The sequence below is a fragment of the Helianthus annuus genome, chromosome 9 (assembly GCF_002127325.2).
Source record: "Helianthus annuus cultivar XRQ/B chromosome 9, HanXRQr2.0-SUNRISE, whole genome shotgun sequence".
Classification (NCBI taxonomy): Eukaryota; Viridiplantae; Streptophyta; class Magnoliopsida; order Asterales; family Asteraceae; genus Helianthus; species Helianthus annuus.
The window spans coordinates 44925065-44945886 of NC_035441.2; the positions used below are offsets into that span (position 1 = coordinate 44925065).

Sequence of the window (20822 nt, forward strand, 5' to 3'; positions counted from 1 at the left end):
GTGAGTTTCAAATACCAACCCTCCGTCTTAGGAATCGCCAGCTTCTCCTTCTCGATCACATCAGTCCATGGTCGGAAGGTCATGGCAATCGGCAACACCTCCTCGCGAATGAAGAAAAACTTCCCTTTCCAGTCATAGAAACTTTTGGGTGGATTCAACAAGATCTTCCTAGCCGCTCCCCGACTACCGAAGGAATAGAACCCCATGGTCCTAATGAGCTGATAGAACACCCGAAATCTCTCAACTGTGGGTTCTACATCATGGGCACGACATAAGAACTCGAAATGTCGAACTCTCACCATTCCAGGTGGACTCATCTGCGAAATGTGAAACCCATAATACTGAAGTATATGGGCCATGAAGTTCGTCGCCGGCAACCGGAAATTGCCCTGTAAAAAGAAGTCTTCAAAAAGTGTAACATATCCCGGCGGTGCATCAGCAGGTGTCTGGTTTTGACCGGGAGATCTGGCATCCCACTCTGGTGGAAACCGGAAGCTCCTCGTAATCTGCTCAAAGAAGCCAAGATCCCACTTCAACACACGAAGGGGACCCTCTTCACCGGGATTTTCTTCTTGATGTTCTTCAGCCATGGATATTCAAGCAGGAAGTTTGAATAACTTCTCAAGCAATTCGAAGATCTGCTAGTATGTTCTTCACAGTTTTGAAGATTCAAAGAGTATTCGAACAAAGAGAAGGAAAAGATGGTAACAGAAGAAGAAAAAGTGATCTGCCCTCACCCCTCATCGGATATATATACCCATCGCATTTAATGTGATGGGTAAACGTGCCGAGATCGCCGCACACGTGACCAATCACAGAACGCCACGTAAGGCGGGATTCTCGGAGTGACGGTTACCACGCGCGCGTGGGCCTCACTCGCCTGACGGAAAGCCGAACCGTCAGGGACAACTTGATGACAGTCGTGTCAGCAGTCAATTCAAACGTCGCCATCAACGACATTTGCACCAACCCGTCAGAATTCAAACTTCGAGAGTTTTCCCGCCCAAAATTACTACAAATTCCATGTAGAAGTTACTCAGGCAGCGCAGCTCTGATGATTACTCAATCCACGCACCTGCATCTAAGAACAGCGAACCATCATCAGCATACTCTGGTAACCGCGCCGTAGTAACTGACAAGCAACTACACGCGCGCGTCTACCAAGACCGATCAAGCATTTTCTCATAACTAACACTTTTCTTTAAGTCTAGAGCTCCAACCACTTGCTTCGCGCATGGTGCAGCACTGGACTGGGGGGGACTTGAAGGGGTATGGTCCCAAAAAAGCCGCGCAGACCTTCGTTCAGGTCGCGAGCAGGACCATACTCCTTATTCATCAGATTGTTCACTGTCAACCCCGCGCGGGGTATGTCATCTTACATGCATCTCGCATGAGGTCTAAACAAGAGAGAACACCACATTCAACACTTAGCGTTCTGAATAGGAGCCTCCAACTACCTATACCTTGCGCGGGCTAATTCCGTGTTCAGCAAGGGCCAGGCAGGGATATGGCGCAGGGCTACTACAGAAGGCACACAAGGTAGAAGTGGCAGAAGAAAGAGCCAATCCGCGTCATCCAGGCTCTGCTCAATCGTGCTCCACGATCGTCTGACGTGCAGGAGACAGAAAGTACTTAAAGACGCCTACGTGGCACCAATCACAGGGCAGAGACACCTGCCCCACGATCTACACTTACCTGCTGATGGCAGAGGGACAACGAGGCCGACAACAGTGACACGTGGCTCCAATCACGGTGCGGCAGCACCGGAAAACTTCTAGAAGCCACTAACGGTCGACACCAGTGAGACAAGGAGCATATCCGTTACGTTGTCGCCTTCCGGCCCAAGGCCCATCAGCCCACATCCTCTACACCTCTCCGGCTATAAATAGAGACCTTAGTTCACAGGTTAAATCATTCTATTCCCTCTACTCTCACTCTTTACACACTTTAATCTCCTCAAAGCAGATACTTATTCTCACGCCGGAGTCTGGTTAAGAGGGAAACCCTTATATTCCCATCTTAACGAGCTAACAGTGTTCTGTTTTGCAGGATTGTCGGATCATTAAGAAGCTCAGAAAGTGATAAGAAGATTAACCCTTATGGTAAAAACATAAACCAAACTAATCAACCCTAAAATTAGTTCTTTGTTTCTTCACATTGAAAAAAACATTTAACATAGTTACATATATCTAAAATCTGTGAAGTTGCATGGGAGTCGACAATCACATACACATGTTTAGAAACAAAATGTATACAAACCTTGATTCTCGAACGTATGGGTATGGTCAAGGGTAAATGGACAATGATGGTTTATGGTGCAATAATCTGTACTCAAAACGGATTTACTATCTTAATGATTGTGCTTTGTAAATATACTTTATAGATCACCCTAATCTAACTTACCGGAAAAAAAAAGGATCTGGTAATATATTTTAACACCCCGCTATATTGACTCGGTTTCGTAACCCATCTTCAAGCCCCCGTCACGGTTCTAGTTCCATCCTAGAATTTAAAAGGATATTTTGGAGAAGAAAAGATACATTCAAAAGGAGGTGACCGCTATGGATAAAAAATCAGGCTTCAAAAGGAGGTAGCCGTCACTGATGAACAATCAGGCGAAGCTGTCAATAACAAGTCACGTGGCTCCTAATCCTCATCTGTCACTCCTCCAAACAAAACAAAACATTTATTCCCCCTTCCGATACATCACCTTGGGTATGTAAAGTTATATATCTATAACTTTAAAATTTTATTATGATCATTATCCAAATGTTAAATATTTTTACTTTAAAGTCAACTTTATATCCATGTTTACATCTACAATAATTAGACCCACGGGCCATTTGTTTTTACATGTAACTAGTGGGTTTAGTCGCTTGTTGTAAAGGTGCTTTCTCCCGTGCAGTACGATATACTTGCATGAAAGTTGTGCAAGCACAAGTGGGTTGATTTTGAATAAATTTAATGATATATTCGGAATTTTCTAAAACAATGTACGTTAAAGGTTATAAAAAACATGATTTTGTTACACAAAACTTGTTCGTAACCAATAAATAAAGTAGTGGTATACATCTGCTTTACATTGATTAAAAAAACCATAAAAACAAATATTGGTATAGATCGTAATAATACCCATACATGCACCAATAATATTATCACACCAATCTATAACCGACATTTCATTAGCTATAGCTTTCAGTTAAGAAAAAGACTTTATATAGAATATAACGATTTTTTATAAAATAAAAAACCTTGAAATTAAAATTAAAATCATCTTTTAATGTGTAATCAAAAACTCTAGCTATATATAAACTTATAAACCTTAAATAAAATCATCTTTAAATGTGTAACCAAACACTCTATATATAAACTTATACAGCTTAAATAATTTAGTGACTCACTTAATTCATTAAAAAAGGCAAATTGGATTTAAATTATCTTAACTTTCTCAATTGGGCCGATAATAATTACAACTCAGTTATTTGCCGACAGTAATCCGAACTGGTCCACTTTTGGGCGATAATAGCCTGCCGTTAAAAATAGCTTAACGGAGTTAAGTTTTTTTTTTCCAATAAACAAACCCATGTTTTAGGGATTTTGATCAAAATGAGGATACGAGTCGATTTATGTAAAACTTACCTCGAAACGGTGCTTCAAATGGCTTGATTTTTGTTAATTAGAAGTTTAAACACCCGAATTGAAGCATCGTTTTCGTCGTTTGGGGCAGTATTTCGAGGTAAATTTTACATTAATCAACTCGTATCATCGTTCTAACCAAAAGCTCTAAAACATCGATTTGTAATTCGAAAAAAACTTAACTTCGTTAACATATTTTTAACGCAGACTATTATTAGCTAAAAATGAACCAGTTCAGATTCTTATCAGTAAATAACTGAGTTAGAATTATTATCGACTAAATTAAAAAAATTAAAATTATTTAAATCCAATTTCCCTTAAAAATTTGTGTAACCCATCTCATTCAAATATCCATCTCGACAATTCGGAAAATTTACTAGATCGGTGAGTGCCTATAGCCTGATATATTAATACACTATAAAAAAGCAACATAACTATGCATGTATGTGTTGTAATATTAGCTATGGGAGTTTTTCAAAAAAAAAATGGAAATTTTCATTTTTAACCCTAAAGTTTTAATGTTTGACAATTTAAGTATAAACTTTTAATCTTTGTTTCTTTTATAACCCTAAAGTTTTAATTTTTGACAATTTACCCTGAAGTTTTATTCTTTGACAATTTAAGTTTAAAATTTTTAATCTTTGTTTCCTTTTTAACCCTAAAGATTTAATCTTTGACAATTTAAGTTTAAAGTTTTAATATATGGTAATTTAACCCCTTTGATTAATTTGTTTTTTTACTTCTAATTCAAAAGTTTTCATCTTTTGCGATTTAACCACTTTGATATCTTTACTTATGTATTGTAATCTTGGCTTTGGGGGTTGTTCAAAGAAAAAATGGTTATGCATATGGTTGTTGTAACCTTGGCTTTAAGGGTTTTTCAAAAAAAAATTGATTTTTTTACTTTTCGCCCAAAAGTGTTTCATAAATTACTTTTAACCCAAAACTATTTGTTTTTTTTACTTTTAACACAAAACTTTTTATCTTTTGCAATCTATCTTCACAATTTTTTTTACTTTCACTTTGGTCCTTTATAGTTTTCATTTTCCGCAAATTTTTCGCTTTATGCTTCGTTCAAAATTTTGTGACTTAACACATCGCAACGTGCGTCTTTGGTTTAGCGTTTTTACGTTTCATTCTAAATTTTGCGAGTTAACACGACGCAACATGCATGCGTGGGTGAACGTTTTTACATCGTCTATTTTTTTCCCGTTTGACAGGTACTTTGAAAAGAATTAGTGAATTGCATCCTTCATACCTTGCACTTCAATATCCTATTTTATTCCCTTATGGAGATGATGGTTACAGAATTGACATCCCTCATCGAGGTGTCGTAGACGTAATCAATAAGAAACGTCCAAATTGTACAATGAGAGAGTTTTTTGCATATCGTGTGCAAGACAGAATTAATCAGTTTTCATTGATTCTAAATTCAAGGAGACTCTTTCAACAATTCTTGGTTGATGCGTATACTATGATTGAGAGCGAAAGGCTTAACTACATACGACTTCAACAAAAGAATCTAAGGTCAGATAGCTATGAAAGTCTATGTGAATTAAGAAATAAGGGCCAGCAAGACATATCTAAGGTTGGAAAACGAATCTTTTTGCCCTCTTCGTTTACCGGTGGCGCTAGATATATGATGCAAAATTATTTAGATGCCATGGCTATCTGTAAGTGGTTTGGTTGTCCGGATTTTTTTATAACCATCACGTGCAATCCAAAGTGGCCTGAGGTAAAAAGGTTTCTTAGAGACACAAATCTTAAACCTGAAGATAGGCCCGATATACTGAGCAGATTGTTTAAAATAAAGTTGGATTCAATTTGCAAAGATTTTAAAGAACGCCATCTATTTGGAAAAGTTGCAGTAGGTATTTTATCAAATTCCTTTTTATATACATATTAGATTATTTAAATCTACTAATGATTTCTTTTTGTACAGTTGTTACACAATCGAGTTTCAAAAGAGAGGATTGCCTCATGCCCACCTATGCTTATTCTTAGAAAATGAATCCAAACTTCCAACGGTAGACCATGTTGATCCATTTATAACTGCAGAAATCCCTGATGAAGATGAAGATGCAGAATTATATGCGCTTGTGAAAGACTATATGATTCATAGTCCATGTGGTAACGCTAATTTAAGTTGTCCATGTATGGTTGACAATAAGTGTTCGAAGGGTTTTCCAAAGAATTTTCAAGATCATACTACACTGGATTCAAATGGATTCCCAATATACAAAAGAAGAGATAATGGTTCTTATGCAGTAAAAAATGGAATCGACTTAGACAACAGAAGTGTTGTGCCATACAACAAAAAACTTTTGAAACGCTACCAGGCACATATAAATGTTGAGTGGTGCAATCAAGACGGATCAATTAAATATTTGTTTAAATATATAAACAAAGGCCCTGATAGAGCAACCATTGCTGTTGTCCAACATGATAATAACAATGAACAACTAGAACAAGACGAGGTCAAAGAATATTATGATTGTAGGTATCTATCGGCTTGGGAGGCATCTTGGAGGATCTTCGCCTATGATGTGCATTACAGGACTCCTTCTGTTATGAGGCTGCCTTTCCATCTTCCCGGAAAACAACCTGTTGTTTTTGGACCCGACGAGGATATTAATCAAGTCCTTAACAAACCATCTGTCAAAGCTTCAATGTTTCTTTCCTGGATGGAACGTAACAAAGACCCGAATGACACATTGGCCCGTACACTTACATATGTTCAGTTTCCAAGTTGGTATGTATGGAAGCTTGATAAACGTTGTTGGGAACCTAGACAAAGACATAAGTCAATTGGGAGAATTCACGCTGTAAGTCCGTCTCTTGGGGAAGCATATTATTTAAGAATTCTTCTTAACAAAGTGAAAGGACCAAAATCTTTTGATGATATTAAAACAGTTGATGGTAAGGTATATGATACATTTAGAGATGCATGTTATGCACTCGGTCTTTTGGACGATGACGCTGAATACATTGAGGCAATCAAGGAAGCAAATGAAACAGGATCCCCTTCGTATCTTCGTAATTTATTTGCTACTTTGCTATTAACAAATATGTTGTCCAGACCTGAGGTTGTATGGGAAAGCACATGGAGATACATGACAGACGACTTTATCTATAGACTTAGAAAATATCATCAACTTACAGGTAATTGTTTTACACAAAATGTTGTTATTATCCCCTTTTTTTTTGTTTTTGGTTGCGTTAAAAAAAAAAAAAAATTTTCGTTTAAAGAAAACATGGTTTTGTGTTTCATTTATGCTATATGGTTTGGTTCATTAAATATTTTTTGATTTCATAACTTGATAATATATTTTTTTTCCATTTTGTACAGCTTTATCAATTCCAGATCATCAGCTTAAAAACTACGTTTTGAGTGAAGTTGAAAAATTCTTAGCCAGGAACAACTCATCACTCAAAAGATTTGAGACAATGCCGTACCCAGATAATGCGTCTATGTCTGATTCAGACAATCGTTTGATTAACGAGGAGCGTATCTACGACCAAACGAATCTTCAAGTTGAATTTAATAATAAACTTAATTTGCTAACTGAGGGGCAACGGTCAGTTTTCCAACAAATAATCAACGCAATTGAGGGTAACAAAGGTGGCGTTTTTTTGTGTACGGCTATGGTGGGACCGGCAAGACCTTCTTATGGAAGACATTATCTGCGGCAATCAGATCAAAAGGTCAAATTGTATTAAACGTTGCTTCAAGTGGCATCGCGTCGTTGTTATTGTCTGGTGGCAGGACCGCGCATTCCAGGTTTCGTATTCCATTGAATCTTACAGAGGATTCAGTTTGTCATATAAAACCTGATGGAGATGTTGCTAGACTACTACACGAAACAAACTTGATTATATGGGATGAAGCGCCTATGGTCCATAAGCATGCATTCGAAGCGTTGGATAGAACAATGAACGACATTTTCAATATCGACACTTCCAACAGATCAAACATCCGCTTTGGAGGAAAGGTTATTGTTTTAGGAGGCGATTTTAGACAGATCCTTCCTGTTGTTCCAAATGGTGGAAGACAAGAGATTGTCAATGCCTCAATAAGTTCGTCTTATCTGTGGAATACATGTAAGTTGCTGAGACTAACAAAAAACATGAGGTTAACAGTTGGAAGTTCAGCATCGGACGCTGAAGAAATAAAACAATTTGCCAAATGGCTTTTGGATATAGGTGAGGGAAATGTTGGTGGTCCAAATGATGGAGAAGCGTCAATTGAAATACCAAGCGACCTTCTAATCACTGATACATCGGATCCCATTTCAACTTTAATTGATTTTGTGTATCCTTCAATTCTCGAAAACTTCAACAATCAGAATTATTTCAGTGAGAGGGCTATACTTGCACCTAAGAACGAGGTTGTGCATGAAATTAATGATCGGTTGTTGTCACTATTCCCAGGCGAAGAACGAGAGTATCTTAGTTCAGACAGTCTTTGTCAGTCTGAAAATCCAAACGCTACACAACAAAAACTATACTCTCCTGATGTGCTTAATAGTCTTAAAGTATCCGGCTTACCTAATCATAGGCTAGCACTAAAAGTAGGCGTGCCGGTGATGCTATTACGTAACATTGACCAACAAAATGGTCTTTGCAATGGTACACGACTACAAGTCAAAAAAATGTATAACCGTGTAATAGAAGCCGAGATAATATCCGGAGGGAACATAGGCACTCGCACTTATATACCAAGGATTAGTTTGATACCTTCTGATAAAAAAATTCCTTTTGAGTTTCAAAGGAGACAATTTCCGTTGGCTGTTTGTTTCGCAATGACTATTAACAAGAGTCAGGGACAATCACTGTCTAGAGTTGGTCTGTATCTGAAGCAACCAGTTTTCACCCATGGTCAGCTGTATGTTGCTTTATCAAGAGTTAAAACCAGACAAGGAGTTAAACTTCTGATTTTGGACAATGACGGCAAACCTACTAATAAAACGACAAATGTAGTTTACAAAGAAGTATTTCGTGACTTGTGATCTCCATGTACTCATTCATCAAACGATCTTTCATTCCATGTAACTGTTCCATAAAAATCATAATAACATGTTTTTGAAGTTATTTAATGTTTAATTTTTTTTGTTTTTTAATCAATTTTGTTAATGTAATAAAAAACATGTATACTCATACACATACTTAAATATTAACCTAAAAGTATGCATAAATAAACAGTACGTTCACTTACAATTCTCTATCCATTATCTTCCATATACGCAATATTACACAAATTTGGATCATCATGCATCTGGATATATTACATTATTTGTCTCATTGTAGTTTACTAATTTATTATTACTTGAACGGTTATTTAATTCAAACGATTACTTCAATAAATTAAAGTTATTCATTTGTGTTTTAGTCCACCCGCGAACCTCGCGGGTTCTTATACTAGTAAACCTTAAATAAAATCATCTTTAAATGTGTAACCAAACACTCTATATATAAACTTATACAGCTTAAATAATTTAGTGACTCACTTAATTCATTAAAAAAAGGCAAATTGGATTTAAATTATCTTAACTTTCTCAATTGGGCCGATAATAATTACAACTCAGTTATTTGCCGACAGTAATCCGAACTGGTCCACTTTTGGGCGATAATAGCCTGCCGTTAAAAATAGCTTAACGGAGTTAAGTTTTTTTTTTTTTCCAATAAACAAACCCATGTTTTAGGGATTTTGATCAAAATGAGGATACGAGTCGATTTATGTAAAACTTACCTCGAAACGGTGCTTCAAATGGCTTGATTTTTGTTAATTAGAAGTTTAAACACCCGAATTGAAGCATCGTTTTCGTCGTTTGGGGCAGTATTTCGAGGTAAATTTTACATTAATCAACTCGTATCATCGTTCTAACCAAAAGCTCTAAAACATCGATTTGTAATTCGAAAAAAACTTAACTTCGTTAACATATTTTTAACGCAGACTATTATTAGCTAAAAATGAACCAGTTCAGATTCTTATCAGTAAATAACTGAGTTAGAATTATTATCGACTAAATTAAAAAAATTAAAATTATTTAAATCCAATTTCCCTTAAAAATTTGTGTAACCCATCTCATTCAAATATCCATCTCGACAATTCGGAAAATTTACTAGATCGGTGAGTGCCTATAGCCTGATATATTAATACACTATAAAAAAGCAACATAACTATGCATGTATGTGTTGTAATATTAGCTATGGGAGTTTTTCAAAAAAAAAATGGAAATTTTCATTTTTAACCCTAAAGTTTTAATGTTTGACAATTTAAGTATAAACTTTTAATCTTTGTTTCTTTTATAACCCTAAAGTTTTAATTTTTGACAATTTACCCTGAAGTTTTATTCTTTGACAATTTAAGTTTAAAATTTTTAATCTTTGTTTCCTTTTTAACCCTAAAGATTTAATCTTTGACAATTTAAGTTTAAAGTTTTAATATATGGTAATTTAACCCCTTTGATTAATTTGATTTTTTACTTCTAATTCAAAAGTTTTCATCTTTTGCGATTTAACCACTTTGATATCTTTACTTATGTGTTGTAATCTTGGCTTTGGGGGTTGTTCAAAGAAAAAATGGTTATGCATATGGTTGTTGTAACCTTGGCTTTAAGGGTTTTTCAAAAAAAAAATGATTTTTTTACTTTTCACCCAAAAGTGTTTCATAAATTACTTTTAACCCAAAACTATTTGTTTTTTTTTTACTTTTAACACAAAACTTTTTATCTTTTGCAATCTATCTTCACAATTTTTTTTACTTTCACTTTGGTCCTTTATAGTTTTCATTTTCCGCAAATTTTTCGCTTTATGCTTCGTTCAAAATTTTGTGACTTAACACATCGCAACGTGCGTCTTTGGTTTAGCGTTTTTACGTTTCATTCTAAATTTTGCGAGTTAACACGACGCAACATGCATGCGTGGGTGAACGTTTTTACATCGTCTATTTTTTTCCCGTTTGACAGGTTCAACATAACGTGCGCGTCCTAAATCGACTTAGTTATAACTAAAGAATCCCCGCCGCATTACGGCGGGTCGCAATTCTAGTTTACTACTAATTTAAATCTACTTAAATTCGGACATGTTAAAAAAATAATAATAACAAGAAATTTGCTTCGAACCATATATTAAAATCATCATTACATTTATATATTTATATATAAATTTAAAAATAAAAATATTTTAAGTGATAACCTTAAATATCTTCTTAGACGGTGTCTCTATATATACACACGCTACATATGCATCCAAACCAACAACTATCAAGTTAAACGATGTCGTCTTCTTTTTACTCTCAAGCCATAACTTTCACTCTTATAGTCTCTACTCATTTCTTGCTGGTAGCTTATATTGCCGGTGCTACAAACTTTTACAATGATTTCGATTTAACTTGGGGCGGTGGCCGCGGTAAGATCGCCGGACCTGGAAACATGCTTACACTCTCTCTGGACCGAGTCTCTGGCTCCGGGTTTCAGTCGAAGAAGGAATACCACTTCGGTCGAATCGATATGCAACTAAAGCTCGTGGCTGGGAACTCGGCTGGAACGGTTACCGCCTACTATGTAAGTTAACTCCGTTTTTATAAGCCTTTGTTTTTCACGGGTTTAATACGGTTTACAGTAGTAGAACTAGAACTTCTTTTATTATAAGACTAGAATTACCACCGCCGCAATTGCGGCGGGGATTCATTAGTTATATATCATGTTAAATGAAAGGCAAATGTTTCTCACATGACCACGAGCCTATGTGTAAAACTGATAAAAAATAATTAATCGCACGTTGCGGCAGACCTATCAAACAGGAAAAATAGACGCGTTGCGACGGACATGTTAAACAGGAAAAAAATAGATGAAAAAACGTTGAACCCCACACGCACGTTGCGACGTGTTAACTCGGAAATTTAGAACGACACGTTAAACGGATAACTTATGAAAGATAAAAAGTATATAAGAGACTAAAGTTAAAAGTAAAAAAAAGTGTTCGAGATTAAATTGCGAAAGATGAAAAGCTTTGGGTTGAAAGTAAAAAAAAATTAAAGGGGTTAAATTGCAAAAGATGAAAACTTTTGAATTAAAAGTGAAAAATCAAATTAATCAAATAGGTTATAATATCAAAGATTGAAACTTTAGACTTAAATTGCCAAAGATTGAAACTTTAGAGTTAAAAAAGAAATCAATTTCAGATTATGAAAACAAAATAGATAAATAGATTTAGTTAAATTGATGTTTAATATTATTATTATTATTATTATTATTATTTAATAAAAGAGATAAATAAAAAAATAAAGGTGAGAAATTACCAGAGAATGACAAGTGTCAAAAAAGAATTTTTGTTTATTAGTATAAAAAGATTTTCTTATGTTGCACAGGCTACAAAACCACCAGAGGGTTCAAATCATTTTTTTTATTAAAAAATAGAGTTAAATGTTATTTTAGTCTATGTGGTTTGAGTCATTTTAGCAGTTTAGTCCAAAGGTTTCATTTTTTTACCTGTGGGTCCAAAAAGTTTTACCATTGTCATTTTAGTCCATTGAGTTAACTTCATCAATTTTTTCTGTTAACGATAAGGGCAATTCGGTCATTTTATTTGTAATTCTGTTAAATGACCGAATTGCCCTTCTCGTTAACAGAAAAATGGATGAAGTTAACTCAGTGGACTAAAATGGTAACTGAGAAACATTTTTGGACTCACATGTGAAAAAATGAAACATTTGAACTAAACTTGAAAATAACTCAAAGCACATGTACTAAAATTACATTTAAGTCTAGAAAATATCTATATATAATCTAAAATTTAGTTATATGTTCTATTTTAAAATCAACATTTATGATGTTTTAAATGCAATACTTAAAATAATATTGATTAAAATAATATATTGCAAAATCATAAGTATATTATAAAGCATTTCTTTAGGGGGCTTTTTAAAAATTAAGAAGTATAAGTAAAAATGCTTAGTATACAACACACAATGCATATATTAATTATGTTTGGGGGTTAAATTTTTCATTTTTCTACAAGGACTTCTTAAAAATTAAAAGGTACAAGTAGAAAGACTTAGTATACAACACACGATGCGTATATTAATTATGTTTTAGGGGTAAATTCGTCTTCCAACATGAATATTAAATTATTAATATCTTAATTCTAACCGATTATAATTAATTGAAATGGATCTCTAGGGACTATAATTAATTGAATGTAATGACTCATCTTAAATTAACAATACAAAGAAAATAAAATTAGTTTAAACATTTATAATGAAAATACATTGAAAAAGCAATTCCAAATTCCCAAATATTTCCAAGCTAGCTAATTAGATCGGGTTGATCCTAAATAATAACGCTACCAAGTTAATTACATATTTACATCCAGTTTTATCTATACTATATTATAAAGCATTTCTGAAGGATACCGGCAAAATTTAAGTAATTACAATATTTTATGCTTATGATACAACAACTTAATGGGGTTAATAAATGGGCACAATGGTCTTTTAACATGGGTTAAATGATTTTTTAAATATAAATTAACAATTGAAGTATTCTTAAATACAATTAAATTGATAAAATAAATGTAGACAAAATGATAATAAAAAATGAATTCGAAGAGTTAAATAAATGTAGACAAATGATAATAAAAAAGAATTCGAAGAGTTGTCTACATTGTTTCCTAACGATCGAATTTAATTTCAACAAATCAGCTGAAGAGTTGCGATCTTGATGCTTACTTATATTTAAACCCTTCCCTAAGTCATGCAAACCTCACAATATGGGTTCTCATTATTTCCCATCTCTTCTCCTAAACTAATAATCCAACTCTGTACTTTCGTTGTCCCTTCACCCCTCTCTCATTTTATAATGTTGAGCATCATGCATCTGTCTCATGTCTTACATTCATTTATTCACTCAACATCAACCAATGATGAACACCAACAGTCCTGCCCATATAACACCACGAGATCATGGTACATGTTTTGATAACTACTCAATCTCCACTGATTTATTGATTCGTGATAATAACATGATATATCTTACATTACTTTAAATGGTTTTTACAATATTATGGTTTTTAAAATGCCAAGGTCTGTTAGCGATGTGGAGTGCTAATGTGACTGGAATTTAAGGATGGAAAGTGTTGGCTTTGAAGATGGTGTTGAGATATCGAAACGTGATCTGGTTCCGGGTACTTTCATGCTTTCGCAACCAATGGTTGTTTAAATCGGTTTCGCCTGAAAAGTTTATCAACCGATGGTCCACGTGGTTCTTTTTGTGTAATAAAGTCGTTTTCTCTCTTAAAAAACAGACTATTGCAACCAATATTTGCTAAATGCACATTAGCGACAAATTTGCAACTAAGAATTAAAACGATTGCAAAATTAGCTAATGCTTGCGACAAAAAACGATAATTGTTTTGTTTAAAAACTAGCGAAGATGAAACCCAAATTATTGTCACTAAAAGCACTCACAAAATGTCCACTGGTCGCAAAGTAGTAGCAAATTTGATTTGCGCATGAAGGTTTTAGCAATATTTTTTGAGTTATGAATGTCATCTTACCCTTTACTTTATTCTTCTTCTATTGTTTGGACAGAAATGGGACTCAGATTTGGTAGAAGCAAGGCACATCAAACATCTTGATGAAAACCTCAACATCATAAGATTAAGATTTGGGGAGAACAGGAAGCCATTTTTTTTTGTAATTAACCGCGAGTTCATCGTGTACGAGAGACAAGAAACAACGGGTGTTGAACTCTGGTAAATGATCAAGGAATGGATTGTACTTATTTTTCGTTATAAAGGTGTTAGTATAGTTTGATCTCAAAGTTTAAAGGATATTGGTTTGACGGTGGTACCATTGGCCTCATTGCCAAAAGAAATGACAACAGAATATTCAATAAGAAATGGTATTACAGCCTGTAAATCACAAGCACACCTGCTACGATTCGCCATCTAGGCACCGAATTCCTGTACTACCACATCGATGGGTTCAAATCTTTTAATTAGATAATCCAATTCATTTTTTATAAGAAGCGTCAAAGATAATTTATTTAAAGTTTAATATAAATTAAATTTTGTATAGTGGCACATATAATTCGATTCGATCAGCCTTACTTTACCATTATCTTTGTATTTGGTCTTTGTTTAAATTTTATTCAATATCATTTAGTAATTCTTATTTGTTTTTTTTTTAATTTTAGTATTTAAAAACTTTGGGATACGAATGAGCCAGTTTTCATCTTAGACCCCTATGAGGTTTAACCATTTGAAATTTAAAACGTGTTGATATAATTGTGATTCGATTGGATATGTTTCTATTGCACTATTTGGATTGAATTGACTGTTGCAATTTAATAATCGTCAGTTATAGTTCGTTTTTTGAATATAGAGAAACACTGACTTATTTAAGGTGCTTGATTTGGGTGAATAGTAGCAATGTAAACTGCTATTGTAATTTGGTGTGATATTCAATTCATTATCAGCAACCTAATCAAATTGTGCCCTAAACATAGAGTAAATGTGTTCACCAGCAAGGTAATAATATGTGTTAAAGTAATGCTGATCTAACCATTATCCCTGTAATGTATGTTTTTAGACTTGGCATACATGTTTGTTCTTAAACAGATTCCGCAAACAAAGATTCCTGTGCTATGCACGCCTTAAATTTTGTGTGGCCGGCTTATGGTACAAGCTCTTATCACGTTTTGTATGGCTTCTCTTACATTGTCTTTTGGCTAATTATCTTTTATCCATACATAAACATTTTCCCCGAACGCACAACAAAATGAAGGACAATAACTGTTGGTCATGCCGTGCATCGCACGGGCCTACCCTCTAGTTTTAATAAAAAATAAGAGAACTTCTATATAAAAATCCAATAAATTTCCTCTTGAGCCCCTCCTGCTCCCACCAGGGTTTATTGATTTTTACAAGACCGGTCCGGTTTTTTAGTTGTTTTCCAACTCTTTATGGCTAACGGTTCCCGGTGCCACCGGTTAATACGGTGGGTCCGGTCCTGTTTTGAAAATCTGTTCAAAGTTATGTTTATGTTTGATGAATTTAGTGGAGTACCATAAAATAACAAAATGCTACGGAGTTTTTACATGTAATTTAAAAAATGTGATTAGGGCTGTACACGAATTGAACAAATACGAAAAAGTTTTTATTCATGTTTGTCTGTTAAGTAAATATATATGTTTACAAACTGTTCATGAACACCTACTGAATAAGATTTTTTTGTTCGTATTTGTTCTTTAAGGAAATGAACGTGTTCGTGTTTGTTTGTTTCATTCGTTAAATTGAGGTGACGAAGGGCAAACGAATGTGCATAAACACAAACTAATTTTAGGAACATAAACACGAACAAATGTTCCTGAACATAATATATAATACACAGATACTTATTAAGTAATTTATTTGTTAGAATTTTGAATTTAAATAAAATATAAAAATTAAAAACATTAATGAGCTATAAAATAAAAACGAACACGTTACTGAACGTTCATGAACAAACACGGTCTCTGTTCACAGTGGCAAAGCTTAGCCCGAATGACAGGGGGTCGAAAACATGTATACCCAAAAATTTCTATAGAACCGGGGTTGAAAACGTATATACCCAAAAATTTATATACGAAAAGTTCGGGGGGTCGGGCGCCCCTCCCTGCCCCTTCTATACTTCGCCCCTGTCCGTTCATTTTAACTAAACGAACGTATGTTTCATGTTTATTCATTTATTAAATAAATATAAACAACTATAAACAAACTTTCCGCCAAAAGGTTCACGAACTACTCTCTAAACGTTGAGTTCGTTTGCAGGCATGATGTTGAGTCGGTGAGTCCAGGGTGTGGCAGGTTATTGATAAAAAAAAATTATAAAAACAACGCTTGTTAAGGATTTATGTTATATTTAATTTAATGTTTGTCACGGTGTGTTTGTGACCAGTCGTTTGACCACTTATGGGTTAATAAGTCGGTGAGTCCCTAGCAAACAAGTTGAGACTCTGATTTCTGACTAGTAAAATCATATGATATTTTAATAATTTTGATATGTTTGTATGCATATGTAACCAGGCCTTATACATCCTCTATACGTCCGTATCTGATGTATATACACGTGTGACCACCTTTAATGCACGCGTATACCGCCCCCTATATACTGCATTTTATACACACAATACAATACACATCAAATTCATCACACCAATAGGGGTATAGGCAAAAGATCAAATACAAATAATCTTAACATACTAAACATACAAATTGAAGGAAAACCCAAAAATACAAGGTGGTATTTTTGTAATTACCACCAACTATCAAAGTTACAACCAAAAATACCTAAAAAAACACAATTTTTTTTTAACATTTTTTATTAAAAAATCGCTACATTTCGTTACCAAAAAAAAAAAAAAAATTTTTTTTTTTTGTTGCTGCTACTAAAAGTAGCGATTTTTTAATATAAAATGTTAAAAAAATAAAATAAAATAATTTGTGTGTTTTTTTTTTATTTTTTTAGATTTTTTAGGTTTTTTGGGGGTTTAGTTTTTAGCATTTTAGCTTGGGTGGGGGGGGGGGGGTTAGGTTTTTTTTAGGTTTTTGGGGGTGGGGGGTGGGGGAGGGGGGGTTAGGTTTTTTAGGTTTTTGGGGGTGGGGGGGGGGGTTAGTTTTTTTTTTAGGTTTTTTGGGGGTTTAGTTTTTAGCATTTTAGCTTGGGTGGGGGGGGGGTGGTTAGGTTTTTTTTAGGTTTTTGGGGGTGGGGGGGGGGGGTTAGGTTTTTTTTTTAGGTTTTTGGGGGGGTGTGGGGGGGGGTGGGGTTAGGTTTTTTTTTAGGTTTTTGGGGGGTGGGGGGGGTAGGTTTTTTTTAGGTTTTTGGGGGGTGGGGGGGGTGGGGGGTTTAGGGTTTTTTTTGGGGGTGAGGGGAGTGGTTAGGTTTTTTTAGAGGTATTTGTAGAGTAACTTTGATAGTTATTGATAATTACAAAAATGCCACCTTGTCTTTTTGAGTTTTCCTTCAATTTGTATGTTTAGTATGTTAAGATTATTTGTACAAAAACTTTACCCTAGGGGTATATTTAACATTTACTATCTTAGGTAAGTAATCAGTTTAAATTAATTTAACATTATTCTAAATATATTTTTATATTTAGTTTTGGCTATTACTTGTGTTCAATATTAGGATAGTTGGTTTAATTTGGTGTTTAACTAGATGGAAGCCCCCACTGCGATGCGGTCGGGGGCTTAGAAATTAAGACGTCACATACACAAATAAAGCGTAAACGCTAGATTCAAAACGCCCATAAAGTGTTATTTAGCGGTACGACGTTTGTGTGTATAAACAAACTCCATAATTTATGACATGTTAAATATACCATCTATATGAAATATGACAAAAGAACACAATTGGGAAGTCAGATTTGGCTAAGCATCACTAATTCACTATCATATGAATCAGAAAGTCGAGCTTCATTTGATGATTATGAAGCGGAGTATGACTTCTATCGTGATCTTGTGGAGGCGCCTGAGGCGATACCGTTTATCTCGCTTATCAAATTCCCCCCTGTTGTCATTCATAGATCAAACACATTCGAGTGTATATTCTTCGCTACATACTTCCAGCCTTACTACCACCGTGTCCGTCATACACCCCAAAGAAGCCCTAATATCATAACTAAAAAATCATTAGGCGGGTTGAACGAACCCAACACATTTTATCAAGTGTCGGAAGCACCCAAACACATTTTTATCAAGTGTTAATGCTGTTCAAAAAAGGAAAAAATGAAGTATTAATGAAAAAAAAATGTAATGGCCAAATGAACCCAATCATATAAGATGAAAAAAATAATAAGAAGAAGAATCAACTTATTTTTTGTTTTGACTTGCTCTCCAAAGTATGATCTCTAACTTACACTTTTAATAAGAGATTTTTTTCACTTCCATCATACATTTACAATCCTGAATTATAAAACAAAAACTTCATTTTAATAAGAAAGTTTTTCACTTGGTGGGACAAGAACTACATAATCCAAATTTTTTGAAAATCACCCGAAGCCAAAGATACAAGTTAGCTAAGCTAAAACTTGTTGCTTACTTATAATTTATAATATAATGTGAAAAACAGTTGTCATCACAAGGTGTAAACCACGATGAGATAGATTTCGAGTTCTTAGGCAATACAACTGGCGAACCATACACGCTTCACACCAATGTTTACACCCAAGGCAAAGGCGAAAGAGAGCAACAATTTCGGATGTGGTTTGACCCTACTTCGGATTTCCACACTTACTCCATCATTTGGACTCCTCAAATAATCGTGTAAGTACATTCATATTTGTCTTCACGGTTTCACTTTGAATCTTTGATTATACATCTTCCATCTTTATACATAGAGTTGAGAACTAAAGAAGCAAAGCGCTTCAACGAAACGGTTTTGTCGGTGATATGTCGGTAAAGCTCAACTTTTGTAACGGTTCACATGATCGAAACAAACAAAGTTTTTGTTACTTCTGTTGACTATATAGCTTGATGGTTTAAATTTGCTACCTCTTCTAATTTCTTTACAATATTTTTATGCAGATTTCTTGTAGATGATACACCTATAAGAGAATTCAAGAACCGAGAAGCATCTGGTGTTCCTTTTCCAAAAAACCATCCGATGAGGCTATATTCGAGCTTGTGGAATGCCGATGAGTGGGCAACCAGAGGGGGGCTAGTCAAGACCGATTGGAGTCGTGCCCCTTTCATGGCTTCATACCGCAACTTTAATGTTAGATCAGCTGGTGTTCTGCCGCAATCCAATATGACCCGTAGGCAAAAACTAAGATGGGTTCGAAGAAACCACATGATCTACAACTATTGCACTGATGCTAAGCGGTTCCCGCGAGGGTTTCCTCCTGAATGCAAGGTTCGCGGCTAGATAGTGTGCCTGTTCTCTTTACATGTATAGATATAATCCTTATGTGTGTTATAAATATAATGTAGGAACTAATATATGTATAGATCTATAATAATCCTTATATATGTTGTAATGTGTTATGTAAAATGTAACAAATGGGTGTATAATATTTCGTTATATAAATTCTGGCTTGCTGGCTTCAGTAAAATTAAAATCATCTTATTTTTGTTGTCAAATCTAGAACTTGATGTGTAATTAGAAATTCATTTAATATTGAGTTAAATGCTTGGTTGGTCCCTGTGGTTTTCAAAAATTTTAGACTTGGTCCTAGTGGTTTACTAATTACACGCTTGGTCCCAAAAGTTGTCAAAAATGCACTCGGTTGGTCCCCAACCCTAACATCAATTAAATTTCTCAGTTAATTATGTGTGAAATGACTATATTACCCTTGAACAATTAAAAGAAATAAAAAAATATATATAAAATTAAACATTTTGAACATCTTCAAACAATGAACAGGTACATGTTTATATCCAGATTTTAACAAAATTCAAACAATGAACATCTGCAATTGAAAATATGAACATGAGATCTTCAAAATAAAGAAAATAAATTCTGGAACATAAACATCATCATAAATTCGATCTTAAACACCATCTTCAAACCTTATCTTCAAATTCCATCTTCATAACCACCACCAACATCATCTCATACGTCTCAGGTTGTATTCGTTCTTCGAAAAAAGAACGCGACCCCTTATCAAACACTATCTATTTGTTTCTGTTTTCAATAAAACACAGAGAACTGGGCAACAATTGAACACAAGTATCGAAGCGTGCCTGTGATTTGCAGACCAACACTGCAGGATGAAACGAACTTGTGAAACCAGGGTTTGTCTCCCTTGCCCTTGCCTTTCAATAAATAGTTTGTTTCAGATCTATACAACCACCAAAAATTGAAGAACTTAAATCAAACTAAATCATCTCATCCAACTTCAATCTAAATTTCAGATTCAAGAACAGCACCAAACATCAACTCACCTAAATCTCTGATTCAAGAACACCACCAAACATCATCTCACCTAAATCTCAGATTCAAGAACACCACCAACTCCGCCGCCCCTAACTCAGCCGCCGCACCTTTGCTCAGATTCAAGAACAACCAGATTGTTACCACCATAAATGCTGCCGCCCCTACCTCTGCCGCCACACCTTTACTCAGATTCATGAACAACCGGATTCTTACCACCATAAACGCCGCCGCCGCCGCCCCTAAGGGTGGCAAGGGTTTAGAGATTGGA

The 20822-nt window shown here is 34.8% G+C and overlaps 2 protein-coding genes across 2 annotated transcripts; both read left to right on the forward strand.

Moving 5' to 3' along the window:
- Window positions 1-646: 646 nt before the first annotated feature.
- Window positions 647-8645, forward strand: LOC110875623. Its single transcript, XM_022123824.1, has 5 exons — window positions 647-704; window positions 4857-5436; window positions 5579-6798; window positions 6986-7214; window positions 7334-8645. The coding sequence occupies exons 1-5, from the start codon at window positions 647-649 to the stop codon at window positions 8643-8645; spliced, it is 3399 nt and encodes a 1132-aa protein (XP_021979516.1).
- Window positions 8646-10890: 2245 nt separating this feature from the next.
- On the forward strand, window positions 10891-19705 carry LOC110877538 (xyloglucan endotransglucosylase/hydrolase protein 15). The gene is made up of 3 exons (XM_022125689.2): window positions 10891-11201; window positions 18749-18942; window positions 19204-19705. Exons 1-3 carry the CDS (start codon window positions 10914-10916, stop codon window positions 19541-19543), a joined length of 822 nt encoding a protein of 273 aa, XP_021981381.1. The 5' UTR covers window positions 10891-10913; the 3' UTR covers window positions 19544-19705.
- The last annotated feature ends 1117 nt before the right edge of the window (window positions 19706-20822 follow it).